Genomic DNA, 24,934 nt, shown 5'->3' with positions numbered 1-24,934 from the left:
AAGTCCCTGGTTCTCTCTCCAGCTTCTCCAGGGAGCTGAAGAGCCTCTGCTAGCCGGTGCAGACCAACCCTTGCCAAACTGGTGCCCACCGCAGCTGTGCTGGCGGGGCCTGATGGGAGCCATGGTCCATCTGGAGGGCACCCGGGTAGCATTGGTATAGGCTGGTTTGAACTGGTCAAGCCTGGTTTGTTCTTGTCCAAACCGGTTTGAACAGGTCCAGCTTTGTTTGAATTGGCACAAGCCAATTTGAACAGTTCCAGACAGCTTCGAGCAGGTCCAGGCCGGTTGGACCAGGTGCAGGTCATTTGAAACTGGACCAAGCTGGTTAGAACGGGTCCAGGGCGGTTGGAACAGGTCTATGTCACTATAAAGGTTTAGGAAAAATCAGACTGTTAATTGGTGAAAGGAGGGAAAGTATAGTTACACTAATATCAAGATAAATTACAGGACAAAAATTGGGAAAGATGGAAAGGATTTGCTGAATTAGTTAACCGAACTAGAATACAAAAAAGGGAGGTGTGAGGAGGTCACGGAAACAAGTAAATGAAAGATAAGTTATGGGAAGAATTGCTGTGTTTTTTAATTGTTTGTATTTTTCTGGGGGTTTTTTGTTTTATTCTTTCTTTTTTACTTATTGTGATGTGTTGATTTGCTTTTGTTTAATATGGTGTTTTTATTTTAGATTTTTGCTTTTTGTAACCCTTAAAACTTTAATAAATATTACTTTTTTTAAAAAAAGGAACAGGTCTATGTCGCTTGGATCCAGCCCAGGCTGGCATGGACTGGCAAGTCCTGAACTCGCCCTCTCATTCTTTCCATGTATGTATATTTTTTAGCATACCTTCGTTGGGCAGCCCGGTCTCTCTCGGTCGCTGGCCGTCGAACTGTTGGACAAAGTGAACAATCCCGACAACCACCCTCATTACGCCGAGGCGGATGATGACGATTTTGATGTGAGCAAGTCCCTCCTCTGGGCAGTTCCCTCGCCTTTGGGCCTCGTTCTCCCTTGGAACTGGCGAGCCTGGGAGGCCTGCCTAGGTCTTCATTGTGGGGACGTTACACGAGAGAATGCTCCCTCCATGGGGGAAAAAATCCCTTTGCAACTATGAACATGCAGCCATACGGTTATGTGGGGCACCCCATTTCCCATCGGTGGGCGATGAAGACTTGCATGTGTCACTGCCTCTAATGTCTCCCTTTCTGACTCCTGCAGCCGCACCCAGTTATTCGCCACACCATTCGCTCTACCAACCGGAATGTCAGAGCAGAGAGGACGGCGTCAGAAATCAATTGTGAGCTTCTCTATTTTATTTTATTTTATTTTATTATTTTATTTTATTTTATTTTATTATTTTATTTTATTTTATTTATTAGTAAAACCATACATCTATACATACACTGAATAAGACATAACGGGGGGGGGGGGACACACACACAAAAACAAAGGACAAAACAAAAAACATTCCTTAATAATCAATAGAAACTAACCTTGCAGTATTTGTTCTTAGACTGATGTTGGTCTTTACTTATACATTCTAATATTGTCTGAAAATCTAAGATTTATTTACTAATATAGTTATATCATGCGAAAACAAAAATTAAAAAAAAGGAAGAAAGAAAGAACGACTAAGTTGACGTAACAGCTTTAACAATAAAAATACCTATGTGTTGATAAGTATTACCTTTTCATTTTGTTATATTATTGACTTCCTTCTACCTCCTTACGCTTTCTGTTTGACCATTCCTGTTTTTACCCTGTATTTAATTGTTTCATCTTCATTTTGGAGTGAAGAGAAAATATTTTACTTCACTTCTCCTCTATTTTAAAGCTAAACGCTTGCCCCCTAATTTAGCACCAGCCTAAGTGTTCATTATTACTCCGGGGTGTGTGCGTGATGATGATGATAAGGACGATTTCCTAGTCTCAATAATCCATCTGTTGCCAAAAAGGTCTCCAAGAGACTTAGATTTAAAAACTGCCTATCACCTTCTATGCAAATAGTAGTCTGGGATAAAAACTTGCCTCTTTGATTCCAGAGGTTGTATGCTTGTATATGCATTCATATAGAGTCATACCTCAGGTTACAGCTCCTCTCCCTCCCTCCCTGCCGGCCAGGGAGGAGGGAGGCCCCAACTGTGTTGCTCAGCTGCCTGCCCCGCCCCCTCCGGCCTCCTCTCGCCAGCCTCGACCCCTGGGAGCCCCTCCCCGCCGGCACTAGTAGGAGCCTCAGGCCCTTCCACCGCCATCCTCCTCGCGGCCGCCGAACTGAGCGTCTCTGCCTGGGGCCTCCCCTCTGCCCGTAGCCGCCGCTGCCGCTGCTCCCGCTAGACTGTACTGCGGCTGCGCCACCGAAGGACCCGGATGAGATGGGCAGCCTGGCGCGGCCTATGAATTGCTGAGGAGCCTTGAGAGGAGAGCGAGGGCAACGATAGAGAAAGAAGTTCAGAGGAAGGAGGAAGAGGAGGAGGAGGAGGCGGAGGCACAGGCAGGTGTTCCAAGGGCTACAAGGGAAAGACCGCAAACGCTTCCCCCATAGATTTGTAGTGGAAGACTAGCATAGATGGTCTGATCTGCAGGTTTACTTCAGGTGCAGATGGAGCACGAGAGAAAAGATACAGAACTGCGGCAGCATCTTCGTAGCTTGGACTCTGTTTTGCGCGAAAAGTGGTTGCTGCATGTAGTTATTTAATTGCAGTGTTTCATCACCTGGTGTCTTGAGCAGCAACCTCTATGAAATAACTTGTAAGTGTGTGTGTGTGTAGCTATAGACATAGATTCATTCATATGTTTTTTAAATTATATTTTAATCAACTTGTTTTTCTTATTGGTTGTTAGCCGCCCTGAGCCCAGTCTTGGCTGGGGAGGGCAGGGTATAAATAAAATTTATTATTGTTATATAAAATTTAACCAACACTTACAATTCTTTTATACAGTGGACGCTCGGGTTGCGAACGTGATCCGTGCGGGATGCACATTCGCAACCCTCGTCTGCACACACGCGGATTGCGATTCGGCGCTTCTGCGCATGCGCGACCGCTGAAACCCGGAAGTAACCCATTCCGGTACTTCCAGGTTTCGGGGGTCCGCAACCCGAAAAAACGCAGCCTGAAGCGGCTGTAACCCAAGGTATGACTGTATATGAATGCACACACAAGCGCACAGCCTTAGGAAGCTTTGGCAGCACAGTAATAGCAGAACAATACCAGCTCTGTCCATCAAAGGCCTGGCAGGAAAGGTAAATCTTCCCCCTGTGCGAAAAGGATGCCAGCGAAGCCACCAGGTGGTCCTCACTGGAGGAGAGCATTCCACAGACGGGGATCCAGAAATGGATAGGATGGAGCAAAGTTCTCTGAGCTTCTTCATTGGCCCAAGAGAACCTTCTAGGCAGGCTGCTCCCTGGGTTGCTCATTAAGTAGTAAAAGGTAAAGGGACCCCTGACCATTAGGTCCAGTCGTGGCCGACTCTGGGGTTGTGGCGCTCATCTCGCTTTATTAGCCGAGGGAGCCGGCGTACAGCTTCCGGGTCATGTGGCCAGCAGGACTAAGCTGCTTCTGGCGAACCAGAACAGCGCACGGAAATGCCGTTTACCTTCCCGCTGGAGCGGTACCTATTTATCTACTTGCTCTGGCGTGCTTTCGAACTGCTAGGTGGGCAGGAGCAGGGACCGAGCAACGGGAACGCACCCCGTCGTGGGGATTCAAACCGCTGATCTTCTGATTGGCAAGTCCTAGGCTCTGTGGTTTAACCCACAGCGCCACCCGTGTTCCCATGAAGTAGTAGTTGTGTGCAAAAAAATGCTAGCTCTGCCTCCTGACCTCTGCACTGCTCTCTTCAAAATCCCTTGACAACGTGTGGTTGATCCATGTTATTGCCTCACCTTAAAATGGATTGATTGGTTGATTAAAAAATAAATTTATATGCTGCTAAATCATAAAAATATATCAAAGCGCATTACAACATTAAAAAGATAAAAACCATAAAAGAAAAGTCTAAAAAAAGACCCCAAATCAATCCAAAAACAATTTAATAGCAAAAAAAGAAAATAAAAAACTTTCAGACGGCAGGAGATTCCTTCCCCTCTGCTTTTGGGCCAGGTGCCCACAATCTCAATTGTTTTATTTTAGTCTCCAAAAGAAATTGGTCGAGGATCCTACCATGATTAAAATCCTCTTTACGTTGCTTCTTTGCCTTCTTGCCTAACTTCTCTTCAGAGGAAAGAGTTGGTAGTTGATATTCCTTCAAGCAGACACACTCCTTGCTAGTTTCATTTTTGCAGGGGGGTAGTTCTTGGAATCACAGCCCCCCATAAAGAGTAGCGTTTCAGAAGAGAGTGTTTCAAACCGAAAACCTCTACCTTTTCAGGCATGTTAAGAGGAAATACTGTTTAATTGCCTGATAATAAAACTTTTTAATAGGCTCTTCTAAGCCACTTTGAGTCCCTGTCAGGGAAGAAGGTGGGGTATAATTAAATATATCATCATCATCTAAGTGGCTTATATTAATAAATTTGAACATTTTTGCTATGCCGGGGCACATGGCAGTTGAAAAAAAAGCCTTGTAAAAGTTTTGTTTATAAAGTTGTAAATGTCTCATGTCTTTCAGTTGACAAGCTGCAGTTTGAACCGCCTCTACGGAAAGAAACAGAAGCGCGAGATGAAGTGGTACGGATTTGTTTTATTTTTATTTATTATTTATAAATACCACTTCATATCTCTACAGAAATCTCTAGATGAATTCACCATATGCTACATGTACACACACATCCCCCAGGGGGTGCAGAACACAGATTGGGATCTACTGGTAGATCCCTGGGTGATCTAGAGTTTCTGGCTCCCAGTTTTAAGAAGAGCAAGAGCAAAGGAGCTTTTCCCACTTGTGCTAAGCTGATGAGATGGAAAAGTTGACCAGGACTGGCCATCTGCTTGGAAGAACTGGGAGCTCACTTCAGTTTCGGTACTGCTTAGAATGAACTCAGAGGCACTCTTGTTCTTTAATTCTAGTTGTATGTCGTTTGTACTTGGCTCCGATTGGCAGATTATTTTTCAGGAGGATTCTCAGAAAATATAACCTCTGTTGTGCTCTCTTCATCAGGTCTTTACTGTTTTTGAGGCTAGTGTTGATAGCTTCAAGTCCACCTGTGGCCTTTGGCCATGCGACGGTTGAGGCCTGGTGTTGGGCTGGTCCCCAGGTCTGTGCCACGCCTTTCCTTGTGTACATTTCCCAGACCAGAAGCAGAACCAAGCAGATCCAGAAAACGCTACTCCTGAATCAGAGCCAGGGAATAGGACCTGATATTATAGTGGGGTGCCCTCATTAGATATTAGCTGGAGACATTGCTCAGCTGAACGTTTTCCCCTCTGCAGGTGGTGGCAGCTGGCGCACACTTCGCTTCACACTGGAATCCTTTTGTTGATGGCGGAAGCTGCGCAAAGTAAGTATGCCTGGCTCCGTCGGGAATAAATGACCCACACTCTGCATTTCAAGGTTACCACCTGCTTGGGAGGAAAAGGGGGGGCAGGAACCGGATGATCTGGGCAAGTCAGGCTTTTGAGTGAGTTCTGCAGGACAGACAGGGCCTTTTTAAAAAATAAAAAATAAGTTTTTACTGAGGGATTTTCCAAAAGTAACAAAAGTACCTTTCGTATCTCTGTTTTTGAATCGTAGAATCCTTCATACAAATCCATTGCAGTCAAAACAAAAAAAATTCCTTCCTGTAGCACCTTAAAGACCAACTAAGTCAGTTCTTGGTATGAGCTTTCGTGTGCATGCACACTTCTTCAGATACACTGTATGCATGCACACGAAAGCTCATACCAAGAACTGACTTAGTTGGTCTTTAAGGTGCTACTGGAAGGAATTTTTTTTGTTTTGACTATGGCAGACCAACACGGCTACCATTGCAGTCAGTTTGAGACATTTTTGTTGCAGGTAATGTGGGGGTGAGAGGGAAAGAGGAGAGAGAATAAAGCGTATATGGATAGGTTCTTTGTCAGCATCATGTGGATAGGTGTCCTATTTTTGCTGGTGGAGCAAGAGGTCAGCGGGACCTGCGTGTGGTTGGTTGCACCTGATTGATTGATACAAGACGGGTAACACCTGGCTTGAGAGCAGTACATGTGAAAAGGATCTAGGAGTCTTGGTTGACCACAAACTTGACATGAGCCAACAGTGTGACGCGGCAGCTAAAAAAGCCAATGCAATTCTGGGCTGCATCAATAGGAGTATAGCATCCAGATCAAGGGAAGTAATAGTGCCACTGTATTCTGCTCTGGTCAGACCTCACCTGGAGTACTGTGTCCAGTTCTGGGCACCACAGTTCAAGAAGGACACGGACAAACTGGAACGTGTCCAGAGGAGGGCAACCAAAATGGTCAAAGGCCTGGAAACGATGCCTTATGAGGAACGGCTAAGGGAGCTGGGCATGTTTAGCCTGGAGAAGAGGAGGTTAAGGGGTGATATGATAGCCATGTTCAAATATATAAAAGGATGCCACATAGAGGAGGGAGAAAGGTTGTTTTCTGCTGCTCCAGAGAAGCGGACACGGAGCAGTGGTTCCAAACTACAAGAAAGAAGATTCCACCTAAGCATTAGGAAGAACTTCCTGACAGTAAGAGCTGTTCGACAGTGGAATTTGCTGCCAAGGAGTGTGGTGGAGTCTCCTTCTTTGGAGGTCTTTAAGCAGAGGCTTGACAACCATATGTCAGGAGTGCTCTGATGGTGTTTCCTGCTTGGCAGGGTGTTGGACTCGATGGCCCTTGTGGTCTCTTCCAACTCTATGATTCTATGATTACAGTGTGTTGTGTGTGTTTTTTTTTGGGGGGGGGGAATTGCTGGATTAGGTTAGCCATATTGATTTGTATGTTGTTGGGGGGATCGGTCATTGTCTTGTTGGGCTGTGTATGTGGTAACACGGGGGTGAAGGCATCCTCCTTTGTCCCCGTGATAGTTCAGTCAGTCAGTCAGTTAGTTAGTGAGTCAGAGCAGTTTCCTGTAGAGTTTGGTACCAGTGGTCCATATCTGGTTATGATGCTCCTAGCTGCTCAGAGTAAGTGACATTCATTCTTTGTCAGATAGAAGCTTTTTTCGCGTTAGCCAATGGCTAAAGCAACAATAAAACATTACAATATACACAGAAGAAAGGAAATTTAGTATAAAAGCACAGTTTAGGGTCCTGAATCAGCAGTCAGATTGTGGCCCTTATTCTGATTGCCCCTGCTTAAGAACCTAGCAACCTTCGCTGTTATCTGCTCCGTTTGGTCTGCCAGGAGAAAGGACACTGTGGCAGTGGTTGTGCGCCCTGGGATGGTCAGTACGAGTGGGATGGTGACCTTGTTCCTCAGGTCTTTGTAGAGAGTGCAAGACAGGAGGACATGAGCCGCTGTTTCGGTGCTACCATCTCCACAGGGGCAAAGGCCTTTCTCAGGCGGGATCTTTTGGAATCGGCTCTCAAGTACCGCAGATGGCAAAACGTTCAGTCTTGCGAGTGTGAAAGCACGTCTGTATTTTGGGATAGCTAGTTTGTGCAGGTATGGAGCCAGAGAATCAAAATGGGAAGATGGAAATTGATCATACCATGGGCAGAATTTCCTTATAGTGGCCAGGTTGTTCTGATGCTCGATACCTTTTAGACATTGACAAATGAGACTGTTTGCTTTGGTTAGGTCCATAGTTAGGCCCTTTGTCAAGTGAGTGTGCATTCTTGGGCAGATGTGGCCTTTGTGGGCCTGCCGAGATGCAGGTGGAGGACTTTGCTCTTGCTGAGCTCGGTTGGCAGCATGACATGGCGACCTTCTGCCATTTTCTTGCCTCTCCTGTCACACTTAGGATGTGAGTGTGAACGCACATGAGTCTCACTGCACCCTGACCATCATGCTGCTCCAGACCAGCTTTGTGGTGTGGTCAGCTTTCTGAGAGCTTCACTCAAGCCGTATCTTGGTGTGTGGAGAAAGGGTAGGTGAATCGCCCATGCTGCAGCTTAGATGTGGCTGCACCCCACAAATGACCTAATCTGGGGTCTGTGTGATTTCTGATGGGTGGGACAACAGGGGGAAGGAACGTTTGAAATAAGTAACTCCCATTGCCTCAAGGTAATGAGCTGGTAGTCTTTGGGCGCTGTTAAGTGTGGCTGCAGAATGAGGAGACTGGCTCACTGGGCAGAATATGGCCGGGGAGGTTCTGCGGCTCAAGGCCTGTTTCGCGGCGGGTGGGGCCCCTCTGTTCATGGTGTCTGTCTGTGCAGAGGAGTGCCGTTTGCATTTACTGCCTCAGGCATGCTTAGTGCAGCTGCTCCAGAGTTTATTGAAGCAACAGCTGCCCATCTCAGCTTTCTCCCAACCTGGTATCCTCCAGATGTTTTGGGCTTCGATTCCCGCTCGGCCCAGCCAGCACAACTGATGGGAGATATTGTCTGGAACATCTGTAGGGCACTGGGTTGGGGAAGGCCAGGCCATCCCATTACTGCCTCTGTGATTTTAAATCCCTTAGAACAGTCTGGCGCTAAAAAAAAAACCTGACCTAGCAACTTCGTGGTATTGCATTCCTGTGTCTCTCTGCAGCCACAAAGACCAGCCAGTGTCTTTTGCAAGCCAGGATTCCCCCAGGTTACCATAAGGAAACCTCGAGCGCCGCAAGTTACTTGTGCTGGAATGTGAAGGAGCCCATGGAGGCGAAATACCTTTGCCTTAAAAGGCCTTCTCTGCTCTGGCTCCCTTGGCCGTACAGCACAACTTGTGTTGCTTTTGGGGGAGCTGTTCCCTGAACGCCTTCCTCTTCCTTCTCCTGGTAAAGGCCTGCTCTCCTTTGGCCGGCTGGCTGTACAGCTGTTTCCGCAATCACTCACTAAGCACCATTAATGTACATGGCACTTCTTGCGTAGCAAACCGCCCCCCCCCCCGGCCCTCCGCTGCTGTTGTAGGAGGAGAAAGAAGCCAGGCTCCCCACCACAAGCCGCTTCAAGTTTAATTTTTTACCACGGGGTAGGCAGCAACAGGAACGACTGTGCTGGGGGGAGAGAAAGGACAAATGTGAACAAATGCATTGCTATGTACTTGGGCTTCAAGGTGAGGGTGAAGCAGTTGTGCCAAAGTCTTTGTGGGTACCCACTTGGCAGATTTCCATTCTGTCTCCCAGTCTTCTCTGGACAGGATGCTGGAGTAAGTGGGCCCTCTTTGGTCTGATCCTGCAGCCAAGCTCGCCTTATGCTCTCAAGTTCTTATCTTCTCTGGTTGTAAATATCCACAGTGGTTTTGTAGGTCCCGCCTTCTGTTGAACTAAGAGGTTTTGCCTTTCTTTTCCCCTCCTCTCTCCCCACTTTTCTTTTCTTTCCTCTTCCCCACCTCCTTTTCTTTTCTCGATGGCCAAAGCTCTTAAATCCTTGCGTGTACAACCAGGCTGGCATTTTCTGCGGTGGCTACTAGGACCAGGCAACTGATAAGGAGAGGAGCATGCAGGAAATGCGGGCTTCTGGCGTCGCGTCCGGCATTTGCTGCGGCTTTGGGCGTGATCGGAGCTGGCTCGGGCACAGCTGCATTCCAGGCAGCTGCAGAGGAGCCTAGAGGCCAGCCCAGAGCACCACATCACAGTCACCTGGGCAGAAAAAGCCGGGTTGCTCATGGTCCCAAACCCCCAAAGAGAGGGAGCGTATCTGCCCCTCCAGCAGAGGGTCACGTTCTTCTCAGCACCGTAAACAGGAAATGCTTGGGGGTTTTGGAGGCTTGGAAGGCTGGATAATGTCACTGCCGTGCAGAAAGAAAAAGGAGCTGTGGCTTTTGGGCCGCTTTCCGTCCTCTTGGGCCCATCCAGAAAAAACACAGCGCTGATTTATGGCCTCCGTCAAGGGGTCAGCTCTGTGTGAAAGGTCCGCCGTGGCCTGCCAGCCTTCTGCTGGAGGGATATTTGCTTTAAAGCTGCATAAACATAAAGTTGTATGCAGATGATGGTATTGCTCGATTGCTTTCCCCCTGTCTCTCCCCACACTCCCCAAAAATAATTACAGAGGGAGAGAGCTCTCCAGATCTTTTTCCAGTGTTGCACATATGAATTTTCCCTGTCATGGGTCTGGTTCTTGATCTATTTAGCCAAAGGCTGAAGCATCCAAGGTTTTCTGGAGAGCTTTTATTCTCCAGCCTGGATATTTTTTTTACTGGGGAGATCAGGGATTGAACCTGAGGCTGTGTGTGCAAAACTTGTTCTCTGCCACTGAGCGATGGCCCCGATCCTTTTTTGGGGGGGCGGGGAGAGGAGTGCCTATTTCCCCTGTCCCTTCAGGAACATTTTTTTAAAGCCATTCCTAAACCCTCTTTATTGTTCCTCCACCACCATGACTCTGCCCATTCCCACTCATTGTGGGCCCCAGACCTGGGCTGGTCGCCAGAAATAATGTGGTCGTGGGAGGGCCTAAGAGAACATTGGGAGCATTGTAAGTCAGCGGGAGGCAGGCTTGACCCAAAGGCAAGAACTTAGAAGACGTTTCAATCGAAGTTACCGGATTTTGCTTTTCAGAGCACTAGTAATCCGGGAGGGTGAGGGAGAGCGCTTGCTCATCTCGTTGCTTATTTGTTTAAAACTCTGTGGCTTTTTTATTTAAAAATAAATAAATTCCAAGACTTTATTGTGACGTTAAAGTAGAAAACATGAAATAAAACAGAGAAGGGCGCATAAAAGCAGCACCAAGAAATGAAACCAAAGCAAACCAGGGTTCACAGCCATTAGCTCATAAAATAAAGTACATTCTCGAGAGAAACTACACCGTTGAGTTAGACGTCGCAACCCAAAATGACCTGATACAGAAATGGTACAAAACAAACATTTTGAATACCAAATAAAGCTGTATTTCATCGGTGGATGGAGGGGGAGAGAGAGAGAGAATCCTTGTGATTCATTTCTGTAATGCTACTGAGCGCAGAAAGTGCTTTGCACTTGAGCAGTTTCAGACTGGTCCTTCCTTGGTGTTCTCTTCCCATCTCTTGAGCCCTGGAGAAGCCATCGTGTGAGGGGCGTACTCAACTTCCGCTTGGGAGGCCGATGGGCAGGGTTGCTTCCGGAGGAGGCGATGTCAGCCCTTCCCTCTGTAGCTCAGAGGCAGAGCGCTGGATCCGCTTGCAGGAAGCCCCGGGTTCAGCTCACGGCAGCATCTCCAGGCAGGCCTGGGATTGTCCACTGCCTGAAGCCCTGGAGAGGCGCTGCCAGCCAGTGTAGACTGTGCCAGGGTAGACAGACCAAAGGTCTGACTCAGGGTAAGGCAGCTTCCAGTGTTTCTCTCCTCCCTGCAGTGGAGGCCTAGTAAGGTAAAGGAACCCCTGACCATTAGGTCCAGTCGTGGCCGATTCTGGGGTTGCAGCGTTCATCTCACTTTACTGGCCCAGGGAGCCGGCGTACAGCTTCCAGGTCATGTGGCCAGCAGGACTAAGCCGCTTCAGGCGAACCAGAGCAGCGCACAGAAACGCCGTTTACCTTCCTGCTGGAGTGGTACCTATTTATCTACTTGCACTGGCATGTTTTCGAACTGCTAGGTTGGCAGGAGCAGGGACCGAGCAATGGGAGCTCACCCTGTTGTGGGGATTTAAACTGCCGATCTTCTGATCGGCAAGTCCTAGGCTCTGTGGTTTAACCCACAGCGCCACCCGCGTCCCCTCAATAATAATAAACATTTTATTTATACCGCTCCCTCCCCAGCCAGAGCCTGGTTCAGGGTGGCTAACACCAGTAAAATTACAATGAAAACATAATAGGGGAAAGAAGACGAAGAAAACATTTAAAATACAGGTTAAAATGCAATTTAAAATGCAGACTCATTTTAAAAGTAGGCCATGGATCAAAACCGTAAGGGGAGGGAAAACATAACGGTCAGATTATCTATTGCGTAATCTATTGTTGCTGTTGGAGAGTTTGAAGGGATCCAGAGTATCATCTAGTCCAACCCACTGCAATGCAAGAATATGCAGCTGTCCCATTCGGGGATCGAACCTGCAACCTTGGCATTATCAGCACCATGCTCTAGCCAGCTGAGCTATCCAGACTGCCTCTGTTGCTATTATTAAATTTATAGCTCACCTTTCCTCCAAGGGAGCCTAAGATGACAAACATGGTTCTCTAGCTCCCTTAGTTAGTTAGTTAGTTAGTTAGTTATTTTATTTATTTATTTTACCCTCACAACCTCCCCGTGAGGGAGGCTCAGCTGAGAGACAGCAACTGGGCTAAACTCACACCCAGTGAGCTTCATTGCTGAGTGGAGATTCGAACCCTGGACTCTCTGCTCCCAGCCTGGCACTCTTAATTTTCCTAGCGGCAGTTGCAAAGAGTGCTACACGCCAGGTCACATACTTACCTATGTCTGCGAGGAGATATAAAATCATGTCAGAGGGGTTCTGGCTAGGGGACCTTGTCATTATAGGTGCTAAAAATCGTTCTCTTGCTTCATTATATAAGGGACAGCGCAGGATATAATGCATAAGGTCCACTTCAAGACATCCAGCCTTGACAGATGCAGCTATGGATTACAGTAGCATTTTCATTCATTAAATCCGTGTTTCTCAAACCTGGTTTCCCGGCTGTTGCTGGACTACAACTCCCATCGTCCCTAGCTAGCAGGGCCCAGTGGTCAGGGATGATAGGAGTTGTAGTCCAACAACAGCCAGGGACCCAAGTTTGAGAAAGAACGGCTCAGTCAGGCTAAAGAAAGTCAGGCGGGAGTAGAGAGCGGTTGTCACACGGTCTTAAGCCAGCAAAGTGCCACCCAGGACTTCAGGTATGTGAAGAAGCCCTTTGTCATCAGTGCTGATGGCTTTGTACAGAATTTCAGAAGCTTCTGGGGTCTCCTCCCGAGTTTGATTTTCTCCATGTAGCTGCTCTACAGATCACAGTCCTGGAGTCTAAGCCACAAGTGCTCTTCAGCCCTACTACCCCAGTCTAAATTTTATTTTTTTAAAAAAAATAAAATATTTTTATCAACGTTTCATCTAGGGGGCTTCTCACCAAATTTGGCGACGGCCACGAAGATGCTGAGGAGTGAGTGATTTCTTTCTTGACGTTTGACTTTCCTCTCTCTCTTTCTCTCTCTCGCCTTTGCTATCTAACAGAGTTGGCTTTCTTTAACAATGTCTCAGTCACCCTTGGAGACCCTAGAGGGGCTGCTGCTTCTCCTGAGTGGGCTGGGAAACCCTGTCTTTCGTTTCAGCCCAGCCTTTCTAAACTGTTCTGCATTCAGAGAGTACCTGAGATGTTTATAGCAGTTAGAATCATCGAATTGTAGAGGGACTCCAAGGCTCAATCCATTCCAACCCTCTGCTGTAGAGCAATAAAACACAATGCAGACCATAAAACAGCATAAAAACCAAACACCATTTTTAAAAAATTCGTAGAAGTAAAATGTACTGATTTGGGAAGGCCTAGGGAGAAAAGGAGCGCTTTAAGTAAACATCGAAAATATAACAACGTTTGGACTTGCTTCACTTCTGAGGGAAGAGGGTTCCGGAGAACGTGATGCCTTTTCTGCCTCCACACACAAAATTTTGGGTCTGGGCAGGAAGATTCTCAGGACTTCTCTCACTTCCCACCTGTATTGCGATGCCGTGTTCATTCGGTTTCCATGTCCAATCCTTTCAAAAAGTGTAGCTGGCTTTGCAAAATTCCATGACGCCATCTGCAAAGCTATTAACACATTGTCCCACCAAAAATATGTTCTCCTTCCGATGGCTTTTCTTTTTAATTGCCATCTGGCAGAATAATTCTGAAAAATCGAAGAATGGCAAGGCTGGAGTAATTAGAGGATGTGCTTTCTCTGTGCTTAAAAAAAACAAAAACAACACCCCAAAACTTTGCATTATGCTAACTGCAGTTCAGTCCTGTGCAGAGTTTTCAAACCACGTGTGGTGAAGAGAGCAGAATTGTGCGAGTTTACAGATCGTAGGGTTTGTGGGGGCGGCCATATTCAGATTTGGCAGGGGGAGAGGGAAGAGGGGTGGGACAGACAGTCACAGTCCTGATCTCGTCACCGTACCTTAGTCCCAGGTGTCTGTAGGGCTTCCTGTGCCAAAGAAAAACTAAGATCCTGCAACCTGTATAAGTCAAGCACATCTTCCCCATTGAAGCTGGATTTTGGAAGTTTCAGGGCAGACAGAAACAAAAAAATCCTTCACTCTGCACATAGTTAAACTCTGCAGTTCGCTCCCAGAAGATGTAGGGATAGCTACCAACACACAGAGAGAGCCTTGCTGGGCAATCAAGGTGTGCATCTGAGAAACCCCAGAGGGATTTGAGAGGCTGCTCACATTTTCAGGGCCCTGCAAAAGTGAAGCATTTTCTGGTATGTGACAGATACTGACGGGAGGAGAGGGAAAACCCCACCGAGAAGGGTTGTCTTCCACTGTGTGTTTTATCCTGCTGGTTTTCCGCTGTCCTCACTAACACCCCTCCTTTCAAAAGTGACTTTCTGCCACCAGAGGCTTTGGTTTTGGAAAAATGAAATGATAGCCTTGTCAGCCAGCTAACCTTCCTTTTGAAAGCCTGCGTGCACATCAAAGCCAGGTGGGAAGGAATACCATTTTCGTTGGCTTTTCTTCTCGTTTCTTTTTAGATCAACGCTGAAAAGGGGAGGACCCCCTCCGCTACCTCCAAAGGTGAGCGAACGCCGCAGCCACATGACGTGTTCCTCCGGGCTGGAATGCGTAACACACATTCTGCATTTCTAAGAACTCGATCTTTTTGTGTGGCGGCACCTGCACTGCGGAACTCCCTGACTCTTGATACCGTCCCCTGTTCAACACCTGCTCAAAACAACCCTGTTCAAAACATTCATGTGTAGAGAAGCCTATCCTGGTGTTTAGAAAGCTGGTGGCAAGCTTAAATCTGTTTTTGGTCTATTGTCATTTTAAAAGTATTCCTTTGGTGCACATTTTTATTCATGATTTAAAATGTCAATCAAGGTTTAAAATATAAATGAAAGAATGACAGAAAAATATATATATATATACTATTTTTAATTTCAATGTTCTGAAATCAATCAATCAATCTGTTTCGCTCTCTGTGTCTTCTCACTCTAGCCCAGGCTCAGTATCTACCAAGAGGAAGGCCTCGTCGATGATGAGAAGTCCCAGACGATCAAGTATTGCCCCGATTCTCACGGCCAAGCCCCACCGTCTCACCGGAGACAGAGCATCCCAGTGTGCGGGCCTCAGACAGAACCCTCCCCGATTGGGATGACCAGCAGTGTCAGCAGTCCTGGTTTGCTCACCACCCGGTACAGCGACTTGGGTGAGTAGCCTCATCCTGGGAGGGCCACCTGCCCAGCCGCTTTGGGCTGTGTGCAGAATGCACTAAGCACCTGATCACCCGGTCATCACAGCCGCCCCACGAGATATCTGGGACTACGGGGGGAAATGTTAGAGGCAACCTCCACTGGCAGTTTCCGAAGGTGATGGTGCCAAATTAAGACTTGGCTCCTTGGTGCTCCCATGCAGCTGTACTGAGAACAGTCTGGGGGAGATGAAGTTTTTGGTTTTTTCCCCTGTGGGGGGACCAATGCTTGGTGCTCCATGCCACTGACCTGCAAAATTCCCATTTCCCTTCAGTCGACCGTGGTTCATTCTTTTGGTTGGGGATGCACAGTACAGCTGCACCAGAGTGTAGAAGGAGCTGGCGTTTTCGTTTCTGCTTTTAAGTCAGAAGTTTTCTAAGCAGACTTCTTAAATCATCTGAATCATCTGAAGGGTGCCAACTTGGTGAAGTGTGTTGTAATTTTAAAAATATGGTCTGCAGTCAAAACAGACCAGGAGGTCACCATGTAGCACTTCTCGCAATGAGGGAACCGCCAGAAGGCCCTCAGAGCTGGACCTCAGCGTCTGGGCAGAACAATGGGGGTGGAGACACTCCTTCAGGTATACAGGACCGAGGCCGTTTAGGGCTTTAAAGCTGTTAACAAGCCAACAAGTAAAAAATAGACTAAGCATCACCAGTATAAGTGAAGCAGCAACTTAATTTTTTGCTTCTTTAGGCAACGGGGACACTGTGCCAAAGCTCGCGGAGGAGAACGCTGACGGCTTGGGCTACGTGCCACAGCTGCCACGGAAGAAGGACAAGCGGGAATATCTGGTGGGTGGTTTTGCACTCGGCTCCCTTGCGTGGCCTCCTTGTGGCTGCTCATTATTGCCTGCCTCCATCAATCTGTACCCAAGAACTGCTCTTATTCAGGGCTTTGGGAATTTAATTAATAGTAGTAATGTTGATGATGATCCTGTACCAGGAGTGGTCATGTGTACCAGAATGTATTATTATTAGTATTATTAGTATTAAAATTTGTATACTGCCCTGTACCTGCAGGTCTCAGGGTGGTTAATGTACGGGTAACAAGGACAAGGTAGCCTGATCCAGGCTTGACAACAGAAAGTTGCACACCCCTTTTGCGAAGCAACCGCATAGTATGTCAGCTTGGATTTGAATTTCACCCCCATCCCTTTAAGGTGTTGCTCCCAAGGAGCAGTGTTTGCCTTCCAAAGGTGGTTTGTGATACTCTTTTTTCCCCCCTATCCACAGAAGCCAGCAATCAATGGCCTCCCACCGACTCCCAAGGTGCTGGTAAGAAAGCTTTTTGATTGTGTACGAGGAGCTGAAACGGCACGTCTTGAAACTGCTCTGCATGTTGTGCCGATTCTAGCTTTGCTTACCCCTGAGAGGAAGGGCCCAGACAGGGACGAATTCTCACTCCGCAGCTCCTTAACGTTAGCCTCCTGCCTTTGAGCCAGGCTCCCATCTCTGTTTCTTCTAACGGAGATCAGTGTTTGCAAAAGCATCTGTGCCCAGGGTCGGCAGCAGCGCCTGGCATACTGGGGCATATACTGGGGGCTCCGCAGCACTGCAGGGGCCGCCACCTTGTTTCAGCCCTCTGGGACTTCATTGCTTCCTGTTCATGCTTGCATGTGAGCTGGCTTTACAGAGGCGGGGTGTGCATTCTGTCACGGGCCAGGAGCCGTCCCGTTACAGTGCTGTTGATATAGGGCAGCCCCCTTTCCCCCATCTTGAACAGGAGAGGGGTGTTGGGTGGGCTCCCCAGGGTTTTACGGTGTCGCTGCCTCCACTTAATAATCCAATTTGCAGGAGAAAAAGATAAGAAGCGCAGATCCTTGTGTGGCCTTGAAAGTCCCATCCTGGCACAACCAGTCATTTCTCTGGCCTCTGAGACATCCATTGGCCATTGCCTCCTCATCTGCTTTGCTCCTTTGTGTTTTCTAATAGTCAGAGGAACTAGAAACTTGTGTGCTGCATTTCCGCCAATGAAGACACCCTGTGGTTCCCCCCCCCCTTTTTTCTGTTCCAGATGGGAGCCTGCTTCTCCAAAGTGTTTGACGGCTGCCCTTTGAAGATCAACTGCGCCACATCCTGGATACACCCGGACACGAAAGGTGAGGGTGACTTTCCATTTTTGAGCCGGGGAGGAATTCACACCCCACGCCAGTTGTGTTTCCGAAGAGGCTAAGCCAGTTTCCCCTCCGCCATGTTCTAGATCAGTACATCATCTTTGGCACGGAAGAAGGCATCTACACTCTGAACCTCAACGAGCTCCACGAAGCCACCATGGAACAGGTAGGGGAGAACTGCTCAGGGCCAGGGGGAATCCTCCTGGGAGGCCGAGGCCAGGGAGATGGGCAAAGCCCCCTGACAGGATGGGGGACTAGGTGCGCCTCCTCCGGGGCAGGAGGGCCGGGTGGCCATTGTGGGTGGAGCAAAGGGCTCTCTGGGCTTCCCTACTCTAAGTTCCACCGTCTTAAGACAGCAGTGGAAAACCTGTGGTCTCCAAGTGCTGCTGGACTCCAACTCCCATCATCCCTGGGTCTTGACCACACTGCTTGGGGCAGATGGGAGTTGGAGTCCAGCAATACCTGGAGAGACACAGGCTCCTCAACCTGAGAAAAAAGTGGAACCAGCTACTGGAGCTTCTCAGGTTCTCCAATTTCCCTAGCTAGTATCTGCAGCCATATGACTTAAGTTCAGCCTTCCCCCAGCCTGTTGCCCTTCAGATGAACCACAGCTGCAGCCAGCACCATGCCATGCTGATGGGAGCTGTAGTCTCTAAAACACGAGTTCCGCTTTTGTTTTACAGGTGAAACTCGAAAAATTAGAATATCGTGGAAAAGTTCATTTATTTCAGTAATTCAACTTAAATGGTGAAAGAATACATGAGATGGACTCATGACATGCAAAGCGAGATATGTCAAGCCTTGATTTGTTATAATTGTGATGATCATGGCATACAGCTGATGAAAACCCCAAATTAACCCTCTCAGAAAATTAGAATATTAAATGAAATCAGCAAAACAAGGACTGCAAATAAAGCAATATTGGACCTCTGAGAAGCATGCATATGTACTCAGTACTTGGTTTGGGCCCCTTTTGCATCAATTACTGCTGATAGCATCCATGCCACGCCGCATTGAGGCAGTAATAAAGGCTTGACGTATCTCGCTTTGCATGTTATGAGTCTATATCTCATATATTAGTTTTACCTTTTAAGTTGAATTACTGAAATAAATGAACTTTTCCATGATATTCTAATTTTTCGAGTTTCACCTGTACTCATTTAATTTCCCCAGGCCATCCTTTTAAGATACTGCCTGAAAGAGTTTTTATTCTGTGCTGCTGCCCTGCTTTTATTGTTTCTGCTGTTTTTCAATATATTTGGTTCCCATGTGTTGGTTCTCATTGTTTTTAGTTATTCAATATCATCTTGAGAGGTGACGAGGTCCCCCCATGCTGGAGGCATTTAAAGAGAGGTCAGGCGGCCCTCCGCAAGGGAGGCTGAGGTTGCATCCTGCATTAGGGAGCCTCCTCTGAGGTGGACTTTGTGGCCTCCAAGTGTCTCCTTCCGACTGTAAATTTCTGTGGTCTGCGAGTCAGCCTGGAAGTGTGAGGGATAGAGAGAGGCTATATAAGCTATGTATATATGAAAATAAAACAGATTACAACCAAATGTAACTCTCGAAAACTTAATAGTAACCTCATGACCCAATGCATACTTATCTGGGTATACACCCCATTCATCACAGCAGGACCTAACTTCTGAGTTAACATAAATATGATTTTATGTTGGAAGGGACCAGCAAAATTTAACCTGAGTTGCCAGAGACTGCCTTCCATGCTTCCTTTAACGCCTCCCCAGTTTTTCACCCATGGGAATCTCTTCTGCTCCTTTTTCTAGCTGTTTCCGCGGAGATGCACCTGGCTCTACGTGATCAACAATACCTTAATGTCGCTCTCAGGTATGTCAGCTGCTAAAGAAATGCACCGCAAAGCTTAAATGGGGGGTTGCAGGGGAATAGGATATTCTCTTGGGAAATCTTCCCTTTCGTGTGCTGAATTTAGCTTGGCTTACGGTAATGCCACGGAAGTCATTTTTAATTTGTTTCTTTCTCTTTTGCTCTCTGCAATTTGCTTGGACCTCTCTGGATGTTTTGGGGCTGTCCTTTTTAGAAGGTAACCTTTTCCCACTCTGCATTCTTTGTTTTTATTCAGTATTTGCATTTATTGTTATGATATGCCAGAGTTTTGAGACAGGCCATGTTTCTGTTGCAGGGAGAACATTCCAGCTCTACTCTCATAACCTAATAGCTTTGTTTGAACAAGCCAAAAAAACAGGCCTTGCTGCTCATATTCAGACCCATCGGTTCCCCGACAGAATATTGCCCAGGTAAGCTAGCGCTCTCTTACCTCTTGAACCCAGTTTCAGGGCTAGCCTACATAATGCCTTCTAGAAGCTGTAGGGACTACAACTCTCATCAGTCCCAGCCAGTCAAGGATGATGGGAGCTGTAGTGCATCAGTGTCTGGAGAGCCCCACGTTCACTGCCCTGGCAGTAAGTGCGCCTTCCCTTTTTTTTATTTTTATTTAGATAACACAGATTGTAAGCTCTTGGAATAGTTAGGTGTGTGCGTGTTTTCCACTATGAAGTAAATCATTTTTAAAAGTCAAGTAAAACTGCAGTTTCAAGAAACAGGAAAACACGGGGCAGAACTCAGTATTGCACTCTAAGAGTTGTTCCATCAGCGCAAGGCTTTCGGCTTCCCTGATGGAGTGGTCACTCCTTTCCTCCCCCTCTGTGCTGTCCTGGGCATTTTCCAGAAAGCCACATGCACCCCAGGCAATTGGCAGCGATGTGGGTAAGCCCTGCTACACTAGCAGGAGTTGTTGCACTGACTCCCACTAGCGCAAGTATTCCGTTGAATCCCTCCCCAAGTGCCCAACATTGTGGTTTGGGCCTCTTCTTACCCCATGAGCCTGCCTGGACATGAAAAAAATCTTCTTCCAACAACCTTCACTTACCTTCAGAGGTAAGTGGCAGCTTATCCAAAGAAACCCCATTTCTTGGATGGCCACCAACTTTCAGGGATGCCGTGATACAAAATGCAAAATGCCTTGATAAAGAACAGGATATGAAATCTTGCATGGGGTGGAGAAAGTGAGAAGGGGATTAGACTGTAATGAGGGCTATCAGTCATCGCTTCCCATGAAAACTGTGTTCTACCTCCACTGTCAAGAGGCAAGTATATTGCTAGAAACCAGGTGCTGGGGAAGAACAGAGGAAGAATGCCATTGCACTCATCTCCAGAGGCATCTGGTTGGCCACTCTGGGTAGCAGGAGACTGGACTCAATAGGCCTAAGGCCTGATCCAGCAGCCAGGCTCTTCTTATCCTTGTAGATAAGAAGTCAGATAAAGCACGGGAGGTCTGATTTGTGGGGGAAGGGGGTTACATCAGGAGAGCCCTGCTGGCTCAGGGTCCATGCTTTTGGTAGGTCCTCCAAGGGAACACAAAGACTACCCACTTCCCTCTCGTATGCTTCCCCCGGCTGCTAGGCAGAGGTAGACTGCCTCTATCCATGGAGGGTCTATTTTGGGCCCATTTTGCAAGCTTGGGCAACAGTCACATTGGTTTTGCTCCATCTACGTTCCCGTTCATATTCAGCGGGCTGAATACAAAAGTGACATAAGAGATAGTCCTAGTTAAACCAACAAACCATTATCACTTAACTCTCATTTCAGGAAATTTGCCTTAACAACAAAGATCCCGGATACAAAAGGGTGCCATAAATGCTGTATAGGTAAGTCTTCCGCTTGAGCTTCTGGAGACTACCCTCTCCCAGTTTTGTGGAGCTGCTTGGACCTTCTCGGCCGGGGCATCTGCTCCTCCCTCCCTCCCTCCCTCCCTCCAAAGTTTGTTACCTGCTTATATCCACCTTCCTTCCATCCCGGAACCCAAAGCAACATATATGTGTTTTGATACCAAGTAGTATGCAGAAGATTGGGGTGGGGGGTCAGTGTGATGGAGCTGGCCTGTCAGAGCAGATCCAGCCAAGTGAGTTCTGCTTCCAGCTCTCCCTCTCCTGGAACTGACTCAGTCCTAACCCTTTGGGTTATTCCTCTGTTTTGTTTTTTTCCTCTGCAGTGAGAAATCCCTATACAGGCCACAAATACCTCTGTGGAGCGTTGCAGCTGGGGATCGTTTTGCTTCAGTGGTATGAACCAATGCAGAAGTTCATGTTAATAAAGGTGCGTGAGGCCGTTTTTGCGCGACTTCGTGGTGGTGTTTCATGGGAATGTGTCGGCTGAGGGTGGAACTTAAATGTTTCCGTGCAAGACGTTAAGCCGTTTCAGATCTGGAGTGGGAGTCGCATCTGCCGTCAGTTAACTTCTGTGCTTGGTTCAGGGTGTTGATGCTTCTCATCAGAGCCCTAATAGACCGCTTTGAAGGGGCAGCCAAGACTTGAGGGGCAATGAGGACCCCTTCACCATGAACCCTGTGCTGTGGGATACCAAGGCCCTCCCTGCAGCTCATCGTCACACTGTCTCCAACTCCATTTAGAGTAGCAGATGAAGGGCTCCATTTCAGGAGAGCCTTTTGAAAGTGATCCTGAGTCTTCTATACCTGTATATTTTTATGTTGACGTTGCTTTTGTTCATTTGCACTGCAAGGGGGGGTTGGACTAGATCAGGGTTTCCCAAACTTGGGTCTCCCGCAGTTTTAGGATGACAACTCCCATCATCCCTAGCTAGCAGGACCAGTGGTCAGGGATGATGGGAATTGTAGTCTGGGAAGTTTAGGAAACTCTGGACCCTTTGGCTTCCTCCCAGCTCTGCAATTCTGACTCTATAGTGATCTTAATTTACCATATTTATCTGTGTATAACATGCCCCCAATGTATAAGATGACCCCTATTTTTTTAACCCAAAATTAAGAAATTAAGTAGTTTAGCTTTTTTTGGAGGGTGTAGGAGGTCACTTCTGCCAATCGCTCACCTGCCTGCCCGCTACTGCCGATCGCACACCTTGCTGCAGCCGCCAATTGTGTGCCCGCTCGCCGCCACCAACTGCCCACCCGCCCACTTGCCACAGCCACCAATCACCCTCCCAATCACTGCTGCCAATCTCCTGCTTGCTGCTGCCATTAATCGCACATTCCGCCTCTGCATTCACTATCCATGTATAAGATGACACCCAATTTTTGCCTATTTTTTTTATAGCATAAAGCATCGTCCTATACAGGGACGTGGGTGGCGCTGTGGGTTAAACCACGGAGCCTAGGACTTGCTGATCAGAAGGTCGGCGGTTCGAATCCCCACGACGGGGTGAGCTCCCGTTGCTCGGTCCCAGCTCCTGCCAACCTAGCAGTTCGAAAGCACGTCAAAGTGCAAGTAGATAAATAGGTACCACTCCAGCGGGAAGGTAAACGGCGTTTCCGTCCGCTGCTCTGGTTTGCAGAAGCGGCTTAGTCATGCTGACCACATGACCCGGAAGCTGTACGCCAGCTCCCTCGGCCAATAAAGCGAGATGAGCACCGCAACCCAAGAGTCGGTCACGACTGGACCAAATGGTCAGGGGTCCCTTTACCTATCGTCTTATACACAGAAAAATACGATACTTTTTAAAAAAAAAAAATGCTGTTGAGGCTTGTCATTGTTTACAGGGTGAGATCTAAATGTTGAAAATAATTTAGATGTCCACTCCGTAAGAAGCCAAATCTCAGAACAGACCGGTTGTTGTTCAGTCTCATCTTTACTTTCCTTTTGGTGGCCTTGTTGTTTCTTTCCCCCTGCCCCTTCCAGCACTTTGATTTCCCGCTGCCGACCCCCCTGAACGTCTTCGAAATGCTGGTGATTCCAGAGCAGGAGTACCCCATGGTGTGCGTCGCGATCAGCAAGGGAGTCGAACCAAACCAGGTCGTCCAGTTTGAGACAATTAACCTGAACTCTGCTTCCTCGTGGTTTACAGAAACTGGTGCAGGTGAGGCTCCGGCAGACCGGAGTTCAGTTTACTATAAGAGTCAATATGAGTTACTCACAGCAAAAGTGGGGGAGTTCAGGAGGTTGGAGGGGCCAGGTTCTTCTCAGAGGAGGGCTCTGTCACCCGGCAGGCTCTTTTGGGGGGGAGGGCAGCAGAAGAGGTGGCATTATAGCGTGGATGACAAGAGCAGAAAGAGAAGATTCAGGGGTTTGAGGAAGAGTTGCTTCGGTGGCCTGGATGCAAATGGTTGCTCTCTTCTTCTCCCCTCCATCAAGGTTGCCAACAGCTTGATGCCATCCACGTCACCCAGCTGGAGAGGGACACTGTTCTTGTCTGCTTGGACAGTAAGTAGCAGGAGTTAGAGCTTGCTCCCCCCCCCTTTTTTCTTTTTTGAGCTCCGAACCAAAAGCAATAGAAAAAGAGGAGGGGACAAAAACAGAATAAACACAAGAAAACATAATAATAAGCTAGCTAGGGGTGATGGCAGTTGTAGTTCAAGAACATCTGGGGACCCACAGGTTGAGAAAGGCTGTTTCATGGCAGATGAAGATGATGGATTTTTTCGAAGCTGGCCGACCTGACTGGAAGAGTCCGCGACCTGAAGGAGGAGGAGTACCAGGAAGAATGGATGAAATTTAAAGACTATTTAGCTAAATATGTTAAGATAATTGGGAAAGCTTGCAAATATTACATAGGCTTAGGATTTAAATATGTAAGGATAGGATTTAAGATGTTTAAAGCTAATTGAGAAAGAATGAAAGATGTCAAGTGATCAAGTTAATTTTTTGAGAAATTGGATTTTGGAAAACTCTTAAAATGATATATAATGAAATTCAACCAAGGGGATTTGAGGAAATCACTTAATAATATTACAAAGATTAGTTTAATTACAAATAGGATATATGTGTGTTTGTTTGTTTTAATTTTTTGGAAAATAAATAAAAAAAAATAAAGAAAAAAAGAGAGAAAGGCTGTTTTAGAAATGAAAGCAGCATTTAAGGTAAAAATCAGTTTAAAGCAGCAGTAGAATTAAAACCCTACATAGATCAGTTCCTCGAAACACATAGTTTATTAACATTCCTGTGTTGTTATGATGGTGGTGGTGATTTTGCCCTCTGTTGCTGTGGTTCTCCCGCAGCAGCCGTTGCATGTATTGTGGGCTGAGTGGCTGCTGCCGTGAGCCCTGGCTTTTCCCTCTTCCATGTATTTGTTGGGGCAGCCTCTGAGCTGACCCAGCAACCCCGATTTGGCTCTCGTTTCTCCCTTTTAAGGATTTGTGAAAATTGTGAATCTGCATGGGAAACTGAAGTCGAGCAAGAAGCTGGCCTCCGAACTAAGCTTTGATTTCTGCATTGAATCTGTAGGTGAGCAGAGACCGTCTTCGCCATTGTTTCTTGTCTCCAAAGTGCATGCTGTATGTTAACTCGGAGGTGGGGGTCCCTTTTCAACCCGGGGGCCACATTCCCTTCTGGGCAACCTTCCAGGGGCCAAATGCCACAGTGGGGGGGGGGGCAGGTACCAAAGCAGGCGGGGAAACACCTGTGAATTCCCTCTTCACTCCACCAGAAGTTTTGTCAGAGTTCAAGGATGCATTCTAGCCAGGCAAAAATCCTCAAGGAGGGGGCCAAGCTGTGGCCGGTGAGAATGTGTAGCCTGGAGAGAGTCTTGG

The 24,934-nt window shown here is 47.4% G+C and overlaps 1 protein-coding gene across 3 annotated transcripts in view; it reads left to right on the top strand.

Annotated features, from left to right (window-relative positions):
• MAP4K5 (mitogen-activated protein kinase kinase kinase kinase 5) overlaps positions 1 to 24,934 on the top strand; it is an 88,002-nt gene that overhangs the window by 57,206 nt on the left and 5,862 nt on the right. For 2 of the 3 annotated variants that reach the window (XR_014562550.1, XM_083732782.1), the window contains exons 13-30: positions 837 to 953; positions 1,214 to 1,292; positions 4,604 to 4,662; positions 5,365 to 5,432; positions 12,962 to 13,006; positions 14,574 to 14,616; positions 15,040 to 15,250; positions 15,990 to 16,087; positions 16,529 to 16,570; positions 17,310 to 17,394; positions 17,496 to 17,575; positions 19,188 to 19,248; positions 19,562 to 19,676; positions 21,028 to 21,086; positions 21,431 to 21,534; positions 23,088 to 23,265; positions 23,541 to 23,609; positions 24,537 to 24,629. Coding sequence is in view for 2 of the 3 variants with exons in the window: in XM_083732782.1 (XP_083588908.1) it covers positions 837 to 953; positions 1,214 to 1,292; positions 4,604 to 4,662; positions 5,365 to 5,432; positions 12,962 to 13,006; positions 14,574 to 14,616; positions 15,040 to 15,250; positions 15,990 to 16,087; positions 16,529 to 16,570; positions 17,310 to 17,394; positions 17,496 to 17,575; positions 19,188 to 19,248; positions 19,562 to 19,676; positions 21,028 to 21,086; positions 21,431 to 21,534; positions 23,088 to 23,265; positions 23,541 to 23,609; positions 24,537 to 24,629 (1,606 nt within the window). In the remaining variant the exon portion in view is untranslated. The remainder of the gene's footprint in view (positions 1 to 836; positions 954 to 1,213; positions 1,293 to 4,603; positions 4,663 to 5,364; positions 5,433 to 12,961; positions 13,007 to 14,573; positions 14,617 to 15,039; positions 15,251 to 15,989; positions 16,088 to 16,528; positions 16,571 to 17,309; positions 17,395 to 17,495; positions 17,576 to 19,187; positions 19,249 to 19,561; positions 19,677 to 21,027; positions 21,087 to 21,430; positions 21,535 to 23,087; positions 23,266 to 23,540; positions 23,610 to 24,536; positions 24,630 to 24,934) is intronic. The other variant, XM_083732783.1, reaches the window with a different exon arrangement.

The sequence above is a fragment of the Podarcis gaigeae genome (genome assembly GCF_964106915.1).
Source record: "Podarcis gaigeae genome assembly, chromosome: 1".
NCBI classification, from domain to species: domain Eukaryota; kingdom Metazoa; phylum Chordata; class Lepidosauria; order Squamata; family Lacertidae; genus Podarcis; species Podarcis gaigeae.
Note: the sequence above shows the minus strand (reverse complement) of the source record. Positions and strands in the feature narration are given on the sequence as shown.